The sequence below is a fragment of the Maniola jurtina genome, chromosome 24 (genome assembly GCF_905333055.1).
Source record: "Maniola jurtina chromosome 24, ilManJurt1.1, whole genome shotgun sequence".
NCBI classification, from domain to species: domain Eukaryota; kingdom Metazoa; phylum Arthropoda; class Insecta; order Lepidoptera; family Nymphalidae; genus Maniola; species Maniola jurtina.
Window position 1 is genome coordinate 1,590,052 of NC_060052.1, and position 12,555 is coordinate 1,602,606.

A 12,555-nucleotide genomic window follows, 5' to 3' on the forward strand; every position below is an offset into this window, starting at 1 on the left:
AATCGAGCCGACGTTATCATTTTTTTCCAACTGGCTTTACGGTTCTGGATTCTAGCTTTTTTGTGACGAGCACAGAATTTATAATCGTCGCGTCGATTGCGGAAAAATTGGGGAAAACAAGCGGAAAAACTATGACTATAATATAATCAATCCTTTGACACATCTTTGACATCAATCTTTGTTAAGAGTCATAGAGAACAAGAAAAGGAAAGAAGAAGAAGAAGAAATCTATTGTCAAAATAATTGTTCTCTATTTCAAATTCAAGACTGTGGTAAATAAGCCATTTATAAGCAATGTTATTACACTGACTTCGTCTGTGTTGGTCAGTGTTGGTGTTAGCTGGCGGGCGTGCTCTGCCTTTTTGGAGTGCTTTTTTGTTAAAACTGACTGGAAAGTGCTCTAAGGGGGGTGCCATGCGTATGTCGGCGAGCGCCGGCACAGACGGGGTCCATACTTGTATAGTTTAACTAACTTGTTACAAAATATAAATAACTACAAACTTAACATTGGCTAATCTTTATAAAACCAGATGAGAGAGAAAAAAAGAAGATTATTACACTTATTATTATTATTATAATTTTCTATGTTACTGAACGAACCTTTTAAGCATTTTTAGTGATAACATCATAACATGGGACTTCGTCTGTGATGGCGTTTGCTGGCGCCATAGACCTATGATTTTTCGTACATACTAAATTTATGGCTGGCGCGCGTGCTGTGCTTGTTTGGAGTGTTTTTTTTGTTAAGAGTGGCTGGTTTTTGTGTTAGTTGGTGTTTTTTGGTGGTGGAACTGACTGGGAAGCGCTCTAAAGGGGCGCCGCGCGTATGTCGGCGGGCGCCGGTGCAGACGGAGTCTATACTTGTATAAATTCAATAACTTGAAAATATCACAAACTTGACATTGGCTAATCAGAGTAAAGCCAGATTTAAAGAAAAAAAAAAACATCATAACATACTCTTTAGTTGTTTTGTTTTTGTAAATAAGAATCATAAGAATTAAGTTAGTTAGCAAAAGTTAAAGTTTATTATAAAGCCATGTATGAACCGGGTATAATAAAAAAATTGGATGAAGAAGTGGTAAATCGCATTGCAGCTGGCGAAATTGTACAAAGACCAGCTAATGCATTAAAGGAATTAATAGAAAACAGGTGTGTTTTATTGCATGACTATCCAAGAAAAGAAGTGTTAATGTTCTCAGGGTTCATGTGTATGAGTTTTTTTATTCCATCATAACTTCTAAATGCCTGAAGAGATTTGGATGTATCCTTAGAAATCTTACATCATCTAGGCTACAATTACACTGGCTATAATTTTTTTAGCTCGCACGCACGCACGCACGCACGCTCGCTCGCACGCACGCACGCACGCACGCACGCACGCACGCACACACACACACACACACAGATGTCTCAGTGTATTTGTTCAGTAAAACTTCCATTCTCCTTCCAAGTTAGCCCGCTACAATCTTAGACTGCATCATCACTTATCACCAGGTGAGATCGCAGTCAAGGGTTCACTTGAAATCAATAAAAAAAATATATGTTTTCAGTTTGGATGCTCGCTCTACAAATATAATCATCACTGTGAAAGCTGGTGGTTTAAAATATCTACAGGTATGTATTTACATCTGCGATTCTATTAAACAAATCAAATCATTTATTTGCTGATTGTAGGGTTGGTAGTTATGTTACCAGCTCCTCGCTTTTAAATTAAATTTATCATTTAGTTTTAACTAGCTGATGCCCACGACTTCGTTCACGTGGATGTAGTTTTTCAAAAATCCCGTGGGAACTCTTTGATTTTCCGGGATAAAAAGTAGCCTATGTGCTAATCCAGAGTATAATCTATCTCCATTCTAAATTTCAGCCCAATCCGTCCAGTAGTTTTTGCGTGAAGGAGTAACAAATATACACACACACACACACATGTAAACTTTCGCCTTTATAATATTAGTTATTAGTGTGATTAAATGTTAATTCTAAAGTAAAGTCTATCATTGAAAAAGGCCATTAAACACTGCAAAAACTTGTCTAGGTATATAATTATTAGGTAACAAAATTATACTTATATATAATAATAATTTGAATCTTTTATTTGAGCAATCATAATAATTTTGCCATTCTACTATTCATTGAGGTGTCATATAATATCTCAACATTCCACAGATCCAAGACAATGGAACAGGCATCAGGCACGACAACTTGGATATAGTATGCGAGAGGTTCACCACATCCAAGTTGTCTCAGTATGAAGACCTGCAGGCCATCAGCACGTACGGCTTCCGGGGCGAAGCCCTAGCGAGTATCAGCCATATTGCTCATCTGACCATTCTAACTAAGACTGCTAGCGATAAGTGCGCTTATAAGTGCGTATGGTTTTTGTCAATGTAGGGTTTTGACATAATATTAGGGTTCCGCACTTCAAAAAGAAAAACGGACCCCTTATAGGATTTCTTTGCTGTCTGTCTGTCTGTCTGTTTGTCGTGTCTGTCAAGGAAATCTATAGAGTACTTCCTGTTGACCTAGAATCATGAAAGACCTACCTAACTGCCAAATTTCATGATTCTCTTGAAGTAAAGGAATAAATCCGAAAACCGTGGATTTGTGGTTACATAATTAAAAAAAAATTGAAATGTGTTTTTTTCAAAGTAAGATAACTATACCAAGTAGGGTATCATATTATGAAAGGGCTTTACTTGTATATTCTAAAACAGGTTTTTATTTATTTTTATGCATAATAGTTTTTGATTTATCATGTAAAATGTCGGAAAAATACCCGAGTACGGAACCCTCGTAGCGCGAGTCTGATTCGCATTTGACCGGGTTTTTAAAGAGAAAATGATTACTCACAGGGCCTCCTACGAAAATGGCAAGCTAAAAGGGCCTATAAAGCCCTGCGCAGGCAACAATGGTACACAAATAACCGTAGAAGACCTGTTCTACAACGTGTTAGCCCGCAAGCGAGCCCTGCGGAGCCCTAACGAGGAGTATACGCATATAATGGAGGTGGTTGGGGGATATGCTATACACAACAGTCATGTCGGATTTACTCTGAAGAAGTTTGGTGAAAACACTGATATTAAAACGCCTATCAAATCATCGGTTATTGATAATGTTAGAATTGTAAGTATGCATTCATACTAATATTGTAAATTTTTGAATCTTAGAAAATTTAAAAATTTCTAATTAGTTTGGAATTTTATAATTTCTTTCTGGTCTGGGCTGGTGGGAGGCTTCGGCCGTGGCTAGTTACCACCCTGCTGGCATAGCCGTGCCGCTAAGCGATTTAGCGTTCCGGTACGATGCCGTGTAGAAACCAAAGGAGTATGGGCTTAAAAAAGTGCCATACCCCTTCCAGGTTAGCTCGCTTCTAGACTGCATAATCAGTTATCACTTAGACGAGATTGCAGTCAAGGGCCAACTTGTATCTGTAACTGTACTTGTGTCTGTCAGCTTTTTACGGCCCATTTGCTAACAGTTATGATGAAATTTGGTACAGAGATGCTTGCATCTTAGAAGGGACGTAGTTTACTTTTTATCCCGGAAAATCAAAGAGTTCCTAAAACCTAGACTCACGCGGGCATCAGCTGCCAACGGGATCCTACTACTAAGAATCCTCTGTCCATCCATCCGTTTGTCGGTGAGCTGTATCGCGTGAATTTCAATAAGAAGAGAGCTGAAACATTTACAGAATATGTATTTATATGGCCACTATAACAAAATTCCAAAAAGGCTGCAATGAAAATTAAAAAAAATATATATTACGATGGTAAGGAACCTTTCGTGTACGAGTCCGCCTCGCACTTGACCGGTTTTTTCTTACAGTTACTCTCAAATCATCTCTCAAGAAGTTGTACTTCAATGTTTTGTTTCTAGATCCATGGTAACTCCATTGCTCGTGAACTGCTCGAGATGGAGGTGAAGGATCCGACACTGAAGATGTCAGTTCACGGCTACATCACCAATGTGAACTACTCTCACAAGAAAGGCGCCATGTTGCTGTTCATCAACCATCGATTGGTCGACTCCCCAAGTTAGTTGCATTTTATCAGGGGGAACTCTTAAGGCCGATTCACACCAATGGGGATGATGGCTAATGTCAAAACGAAATTATTTCTTAATAATTTATTTAGAGTTTCTTCCAAAATTCGTGAAATCCGCATTCGATGTTAGTTATAAGTTTTCTTACCATTTTAAATCATCGATTTAACTAAAAAAGTACGTTAAATTACGTCAAATGTTATGACGTCACATTTGTGAATTTCATACAAGCTCCCTTTAAGCGAGCGTTTTGACGTTTGATAAAAAGTCGCTGATTTGACTAGCAGTCATCATCCCTATTGCGTACACGTGACAAGTGCGTAGTAACGCGCGTAAACCCCAACACATCGGGTTACGTATACGTCCACGCTTTACGCAGTGTGTTTCATACAGTTCCATACATTACAACGCAATGGTACGCGTTACGTCTACGCTTACGCAGCCTGTGTGAACGAGCTATTAGAACTCGTCTATCTATCGTGCCTGTCAAGAAAAGGGAATCAAATCTTATAGGGGACTTCGCGGCGACCTAAAATTTTGAAAGGCAGGTAGTAACGTCTTATAGCACAAGTAAAGGGAAATTTTTACGAGACATTTCACAGCGTTTAATAGCCTCATCGGGTGACAGAAGAGCAGGCTCATTTTTTGCGCAACGGATCAGCGTGGCTGTCCAGCGCGGAAATGCAGCCAGTATTCTTGGCACCATTTCATGCGGACATGATTTGTATAGTAATTAAACAAGGCTAGCTTTAAGTTTTATTGTAATATTTTAATAAAAAAAAAGGAAAATTGTGGTTATATCACAAAAAAATATATAAAAATGTGTTCATGGACAAATAATAATCAGTATTTTCAACTTTTAAAAGTAAGATAACTTTTTTTAACATAATTCTTTAAAAAATACTCTTATAACCTACGGTAAATATACCTATAGGATAAAAATGATGAAGCTATTTCTTTTTTAGCAATTCGCAAAGCAGTGGACTCCGTTTATGCGACGTATTTGCCGAAAAACGCACATTCCTATGTGTATCTGAGCTTAGAATTAGGTAAGTTATCATATCGAATAGAATAGATTTTTATTCAAGTAGACTTTACAAGTGCTTTTAAATCGTCAAAATAATTAACCACTGGTTCGGAATGCCGTTCCTATCGAGAAGAACCAGCAAGAAACTCGGCGGTTGCTATTTTCAACTGTTCAATTCACAATAATATGCCATATTATACAAGCATCGCGCATATCATTAAGTTAACATAATATGTTAACATGTTAACATAAATGTTAAGTTAACATGTTGTATTACCAAAAGTATTAGGTAAATCTGCGAGACTTCTATTTAAATTGACTTCTCTTCGGAAATGGTTAAAAGACTAGTATTTAAAAATTAAGTACAAAGAAACTCTTTAAATTGACTTCTCTTCTGAAATGGTCAAAGGACTAGTATTTAAAAATTGAGTACAAAGAAGACATTCCCTTTATACAAGGAGCAGTCTAACATGTTATTTTTTTAACCAACTTCGAAAAAAAGAGTAGGTTCTGAATTCGTCGGAATCTTTTTTTTTTTTTAATTTGAGAGATAATATCTTTTTAATTATTTTACTGCTTGTTTTGCTGTTTGCTCTTTCTACTATTTTAAAGAACAAAAGTTTCTTTATTTTTTTATCTTGGCTTTATTTTTGGGGAATTTAATATGTTATAAACCTTCCAGACCCTAAAAATGTGGACGTGAACGTGCATCCAACGAAACATGAAGTACAATTTCTGTATGAAGAACAAATCATAGACAGAATCAAAACCGCCATAGAGACCAAACTGCTTAGCTGTAACTCGTCTAGGGTTATGTACACTCAGGTAAAGTCTGTTTGCTTAGATACGGTCGCTCTTTGTGTCGCGCCGCTTTGGCGTGTGCTGCATCTTCTCAAAGTCGCCGCGTGCGGTGGTACAACTGCAGGAGAATTTGGCATCTAGGTACCTACTCATATTTTTCATTAAAGTTCTCTTAGCTATGTCACTCTGTCACAACTCACGTTTATTATTTATATACGTATCATATATACGTATCATATTACAATAACCACAATACATAAAAATAAAATAGTTTTTTTTCTTATAATAGAAACACATTCACTTAATATATCTTCACGTAGCCTGGTCCTTTTAAAATCACTTGGGAAGTCCTCGGCGTCGATCTATTTTACGCTCATAAGGGTTAAACGTTCAAAAATCCTTTCATAGCGGGTGTCATAATACCCATTTGCAAGCCAAACAGCCCAATCCTTCCAGTAGTTTGAGCTGTGCATCAATAGATCAGTCAGTCAGTCAGTCTGTCAGCCATATTTTCCTTTTTAACCCCCGACCCAAAAAGAGGGGTGTTATAAGTTTGACGTGTGTATCTGTGTATCTGTCTGCGGCATCGTAGTGCCTAAACGAATGAACCGATTTTAATTTACTTTTTTTTGTTTGAAAGGTGGCTTGATCGAGAGTGTTCTTAGCTATAATCCAAAAAAATTGGTTCAGCCGTTTAAAAGTTATCAGCTCTTTTCTAGTTTTCTTGTAGAAAAGTAGGTTAGATAACCCTTAGGTTCATAATATTCAAGTGTCAATTGACAAATGTCAAGCTGTCAAGATGGACGTTGCCTAGATATACATAATTATTTATTTGAAAATGATGTTTTGGAAAACTCAGATACTTTGGATCGTAGGCGCGGAATAGTCCAAGAAAATCGGTTCAGCCGTTTGAAAGTTATCAGCTCTTTTCTAGTTACTGAAACCTTCACTTGTCGGGGGTATTGAAAAATTTTAATTTACACTTGTTATATATTTAGATGATTTTCAGGCCAGACTACCAGGCGCAACAATGGTCGATGAAATAGTTAGAAAAACAACCGACGGTGCCAAAGTATACGCCAAAGACTTAGTCCGAGTCGACTCAGACACACAGAAGATCGATAAGTTCTTCCGAGTCGCCAACAAACAGACGGACAGACCACAGACAAACAAAACAGATCTAACCAAAGACTACATAGCTGTCATAGATGATGCAAGTGATAGAAACGAACTAGACAGGAGAAAAGGTAAAAATGAACTGAGCTTTTACGTAAAACTACTTGAACGACTTTGGGGTTTCTGGAGTTCAATTCCGGGATCGAATCTCTAATTTTTGGGATGATATTTAATAGTTTAAAATGCACATCACATTCAACAATTAAATATCGCTTGCTTTAACAGTAAAGGAAAACATCATGAGGAAACCTGCATGCCTGAGAGTTCTCTACAAAGTTCTCCAAGGAGTCTGCCGAACTATTTTTTTTAGGGTTCCGTACCTCAACAGGAAAAACGGAACCCTTATAGGATCACTTTGTTGTCTGTCTGTCTGTCTGTCTGTCCGTCCGTCGTGTCTGTCAAGAAACCTATAGGGTACTTCCCGTTGACCTAGAATCATGAAATTTGGCAGGTAGGTAGGTCTTATAGTACAAGTACAGGAATAAATCTGAAAACCGCAAATATAACCGCTGTAGGTTAATGAAAATGATGATTGGTAACAACTAAGACTAAGCTAAGCTAACTAATCAAAACGTTCAACAAAAGATATATTTTTACGAAAGTCCGCATTTTTATTTTCAGAAACAAATAGAACAACAAATACAGAAGCAAATGTTCCTATGGACGTCGATATATTTGAAGAAAATAATGAACCAACTAATAAAGAAATTACAACACCACGTTTCGTATTCGAAGACGAAGACCACTTGAACGATATAGAAAATTCAGTCAAAGAACCAAATAAAACTAATAATATTAATACAGAACCAAATAATAAAAATCCAATAGATTTAATCGATTTAGAAAGCCCATCAAAAGAACCAAACAATAAAAATCCAAAAGATATGGACTACTTGGATAGTTCTTTAGTATCAGAACCGAATAAAAATAACTACCCAAAACATAACTGGAAATCTGTAGCAGTAGAAAATGAAAATATTTCCTATATAGATCCGAAAGAGTCGTTCAAAACTAGAACTTTTAAGTATGAAAGAGTAGAAACTAAGTTAACCAGTGTAAAACAGTTGAGATATCGTGTGGAGAATACGTGCAGTATGAATTTGAGGGAGATATTGGCTAACCTGATTTTCATAGCGTGCATAGATTGTAATAGGTCATTAATACAGCATTCCACTAAGCTTTATCTATGTGAAACTTCTCGATTGACGTAAGTACCTAAGTTTAAGTTTTTAACTTACAAACAGACTTTTTAGGGGTCCCAAGCAAAATAAAGAACCCTAAAGTCAACAGCAGTTTGGATGCGAATTTGTATCGATTTTTTTATTCTGATAAAACTTAGCCCTGGAATGCGATCTCACCTAATGGTAAGCGATGACACAGTCTAAGATTAAGGGTTAACTTGAAAGGGCGGAGGGGAGTTATTAAACCCTTTGCCAGTAGGTTGATAACTAGCCACGGCCGAAGCCTACACCCAGTTTAGACCAGAGACAATTGAAAAATAACAAATTCCCAAACGTAAATTGGAAATCTATAGCAGTAGAAAATGAAAATATTTCCTATATAGATCCGAAAGAATCGTTCAAAACTAGAACTTTTAAGTATGAAAGAGTAGAAACTAAGTTAACCAGTGTAAAACAGTTGAGATATCGTGTGGAGAATACGTGCAGTATGAATTTGAGGGAGATATTGGCTAACCTGATTTTCATAGCGTGCATAGATTGTAATAGGTCATTAATACAGCATTCCACTAAGCTTTATCTATGTGATACTTCTCGATTGACGTAAGTACCTAACTTTAAGATTTTAACCTACAAACAGACTTTTTAGGGTTTTGTAGTAAAATAAAGAACCCTTAGATAAACAGCAGTTTTTTTTTAAATTCTGATACAAATTAGCAGTTGACTGCGATCTCACTTGGTAGTAAGTGATGACACAGGCTAAGGGCCGGCGCACATATGGCAGAGCGCAGCGCAGAGCATTTTTCACGGTCAACGTATTATCGACATTGTACTCATTGAAATAATATCTAAAATCAATTGTGCGGATGCTCGCGCATTCTCTGGTAGAAATTCGCGTTATGTGTCACGCGATTAGAAAACTTCGCGGGCATGCTCTGCGCTGCGCTCCGCCATATGTGCGCCAGCCCTAAGGTTGAAGCCGGTTGACTTGAAGGGTTACTAACATTGGGTTTACAATTGGAGTCGCACTATAGGGGTTCCATTTCTACTATTTTGATACGGAACCCTAAAAAAGTTAATTTTAAAAACAAAATGGAGGCGGTTTAGCCATCACACTAGGGTTCCGTACCCGAAGAGTGCCAACGGGAACCTATTAATATGCCTCCGCTTTCAGTCCGTCCGTCGGTCCATCCGTCCGTTTATCTGTCAGCGGGCTGTATCTCGTGAACCGTAATAGGTAGAGAGTTGAAATTTTCAGAGAATATTTATTTCTATTGCCGCTATAGTAAAAAATTAAAATGGCGGCCCTTTCATTAAAATTAAAAAATGAAGAGTGTTATTTTGTAATATAATACGGAACCCTTCGTGAGCGAGTCTGACTCGCACTTGATCAAATTTGCTATGTTATAGCTTTTTTAATTTTCAGCGAAGAGTTATTTTACGAAACAATACTATACGATTTCCAAAATCTCGGTCTGATAAAGCTATCGAACCCGCTACCCTTGGAAGAGCTATTTGTGCTAGGCCTCAGGGCACAGGAGGATGAATGGAACCCAGAATTAGGTGTGTGATTTAATTTTAGCCAGTTTTTTTTTTTTTCAAAATATCTGAGTGCATCTAGAGTCTAGACCAAAGTCTTCATACAGTGCGTGTTGCCAGTGATAACATATGAATAGAATAGAATAGATTTTTATTCAAATAAACTTTTACAAGTGCTTTTGAATCCTCAAATAATTTACCTCTGGTTCGGAATGCCGTTCCTACCGAGAAGAACCAGCAAGAAACTCGGCGGTTGCTCTTTTCAATTGTTCAATTTACAATAATATTCTATACTATACAAGCAATTGCAGCCCCGCGCATTGCTGGAGCGAGTCAAATCCATGCTTTTTTATCATTTACATAATCTTCGATTGTGTAATATGCTTTTGCCAGGAGCATACTTTTTAATGGATTTTTTAAACTTTTGTAAAGGCAAGTCTAATATTGACTGTGGAATTTTATTATAAAATATTACACTCATTCGATATATGGATCACATGGATCCGAGACATGGTCGGAACCATACATACATGGTACCTCAAAAGAAAAACGGAACTCTTATAGATCAATTTGTTGTCTGTTCGTCTGTCGTGTCTGTCATGAAAACCTATAGGGTACTTCCCGTTGACCTAGAATCATGAAATTTAGCTGGTAGGGTAGGTCACAAGTAAAGAAAAAAATCCGAAAACCGTGAATTTGTGGTTACACCACACAAAAAAGATATTTAGAGTAAGATAACTATACCAAGTGGGGTATCATATGAAAGGGCTTTACCTGTACATTCTAAAACAGATTTTTATGCTAGTTTTTGATTCATCGTGCAAAATGTCGGAAAAAATACCCGAGTACGGAACCCTCGGTGCGTGAGTCTGGCCCGCACTTGGCCGGTTTTTTTCCTTTCTCATTTGACATATCGTCGATTCAGGATCAAACCGAGAGTTTCCTAACTCTAGTTCACTCTGATTTCTGACCATGTCTCGAATCAGTATGTGATGAGATGTTCAGCTGCTCACATTATGAGTAATGCGAATTACTTCGACAAATGCATTGAATGAGTACTGAATTAAGTGGCGAATATTGTAAACTGTATTCTTATAATTAACTAGCTGATGCCCGCGACTTCGTTCGCGTGGATGTAGGTTTTTTAAAATTCCCGCGGGAACTCTTTGATTTTCCGGGATAAAAAGTAGCCTATGTGCTATTCCAGGGTATAATCTATCTCCATTCTAAATTTCAGCCCAATCCGTCCAGTAGTTTTTACGTGAAGGAGTAACAAACACACACACACACACATACAAACTTTCGCCTTTATAATATTATATAGTGTGATTGATCTCACAATTCTTAGCAAAGCTAGCCAACAAACAAAACAAAGTTGATATTGACATTGACCGGACCTTTTGTGCGCCCTCTGTGATCTTTTGTTTGTGGATCCCTGTTTCAGCTTGGTTTGGGATATTACACACACACACACACACACACACACACACATATACAAACTTTCTCCTTTATAATATTAGTGTGATTTCCTTGTCTTTATGAGAATTAAACGTCTTTAAACCTAACCTGACATTCTTGCAGGCGACATGCGCGAGTTATCTCAACAGATGGTCGAGCTGCTGGTGTCAAAGCGGGCGATGTTACTGGAATACTTCTCCTTAGAGGTTACCTCACAGGGGGAGTTAGCCGCCTTGCCATTATTAGTAGGTTAGTATGTATTATCAATTGGAAAAAAAACGATCAAGTGCGTGGTCCGGCCTTGTTCATTTAGATTTTCGTATTATGAACATCATATTTTGGGTGTATGAAATATGTCTTTTCCGAGATAAAACTTTGCAATAGGCATTTGCCTACATATTATTCTTGACATATTGTTTCGGGTGATAACGTTTTTAAAACGTTTACACCCGAAACAATATTTCAAAGTTTAAAAAAATTAAAATGGCGCGTGAGAAGTCATTTTGTACGGAGTATAATCATCTTATATCATTTTCAGATGGTCACACTCCATTCATGGGCGCCTTACCAACATACCTAGTCCGTCTAGTCACTGAAGTCAACTGGGATTCAGAGAAGGAATGCTTCGACACGTTCAGTCGGCAAACAGCCATATTTTACTCTCAACCCAACCCAGATACATTAGAGGATATAGTGAAATCGGAGATGTGGAAACAGGAACATATAATTTTTCCCGCGATCAGAAGGAATTTCCTACCGCCTACTAGTTTTGTTAGCAATGGGGCGATTTTGCAGATCGCTAGTCTCGCTGATTTGTACAAAGTGTTTGAAAGATGTTAGATATTGGTATCGATTCGGGTAGTAACTAAATTTTAGAGTATTTGCATCTTTTTCTTACCAATATAATAAGAAAAGGACGGACAATTTAGTTTAAAACTGTCAAACCTCGTGATTGTAGGCCGCCAGTCTTATGCAGTGTTTAAAAATCGAGTGGCATTTCAGTCGTTATTTTAAAATTTCATTTTCCGTCCTTTTTTAGCAGTATTAAAGAGAGAAAGATGCAGATACTCTAAATTTAGTTTAGAGAAAGACGGCAATCTACGCCGTAATGTATGCAAAATTCAATGGAAAATGATCTTTGAAAGTGTAATTTTAAGCGGAATAAAATTTTGTTTGTACTTTGTCTAGTTTTATTTTGCACTTCTTTGCACAGCTTTCGTACCGAGAAGAACTAGCAAGAAACTTGGCGGTTGCTCTTTTTCTTATTAACTTACTAGCTGATGCCCGCGACTTCGTTCGCGTGGATGTATTTTTTTAAAAATCCCGTGGGAACTC

General features: G+C 37.3%; 1 protein-coding gene across 2 annotated transcripts; it reads left to right on the top strand.

Annotated features, from left to right (window-relative positions):
* Positions 1-970: 970 nt before the first annotated feature.
* On the top strand, positions 971-12,398 carry LOC123877636 (DNA mismatch repair protein Mlh1). Of its 2 annotated transcripts, XM_045924466.1 has the most exons (13): positions 971-1,149; positions 1,551-1,614; positions 2,167-2,366; positions 2,853-3,123; positions 3,877-4,033; positions 5,007-5,090; positions 5,751-5,893; positions 6,879-7,116; positions 7,667-8,252; positions 9,650-9,786; positions 11,344-11,469; positions 11,759-12,061; positions 12,328-12,398. In XM_045924466.1, exons 1-12 carry the CDS (start codon positions 1,037-1,039, stop codon positions 12,058-12,060), a joined length of 2,421 nt encoding a protein of 806 aa, XP_045780422.1. In that variant the 5' UTR covers positions 971-1,036; the 3' UTR covers position 12,061; positions 12,328-12,398. The 2 variants fall into 2 exon arrangements, with proteins under 2 accessions (XP_045780422.1, XP_045780420.1); XM_045924464.1 differs by having other exon boundaries at positions 11,759-12,398.
* The last annotated feature ends 157 nt before the right edge of the window (positions 12,399-12,555 follow it).

Bases quoted from the DNA above. Each gene is read 5' to 3' on its own strand.
- LOC123877636 (XM_045924464.1), top strand. From the start codon at position 1,037: ATGTATGAACCGGGTATAATAAAAAAATTGGATGAAGAAGTGGTAAAT. The intron at 2,367-2,852 runs GTGCGTATGGTT...GATTACTCACAG, and splicing joins AGCGATAAGTGCGCTTATAA to GGCCTCCTACGAAAATGGCA. The intron at 5,091-5,750 runs GTAAGTTATCAT...TAAACCTTCCAG, and splicing joins GTATCTGAGCTTAGAATTAG to ACCCTAAAAATGTGGACGTG.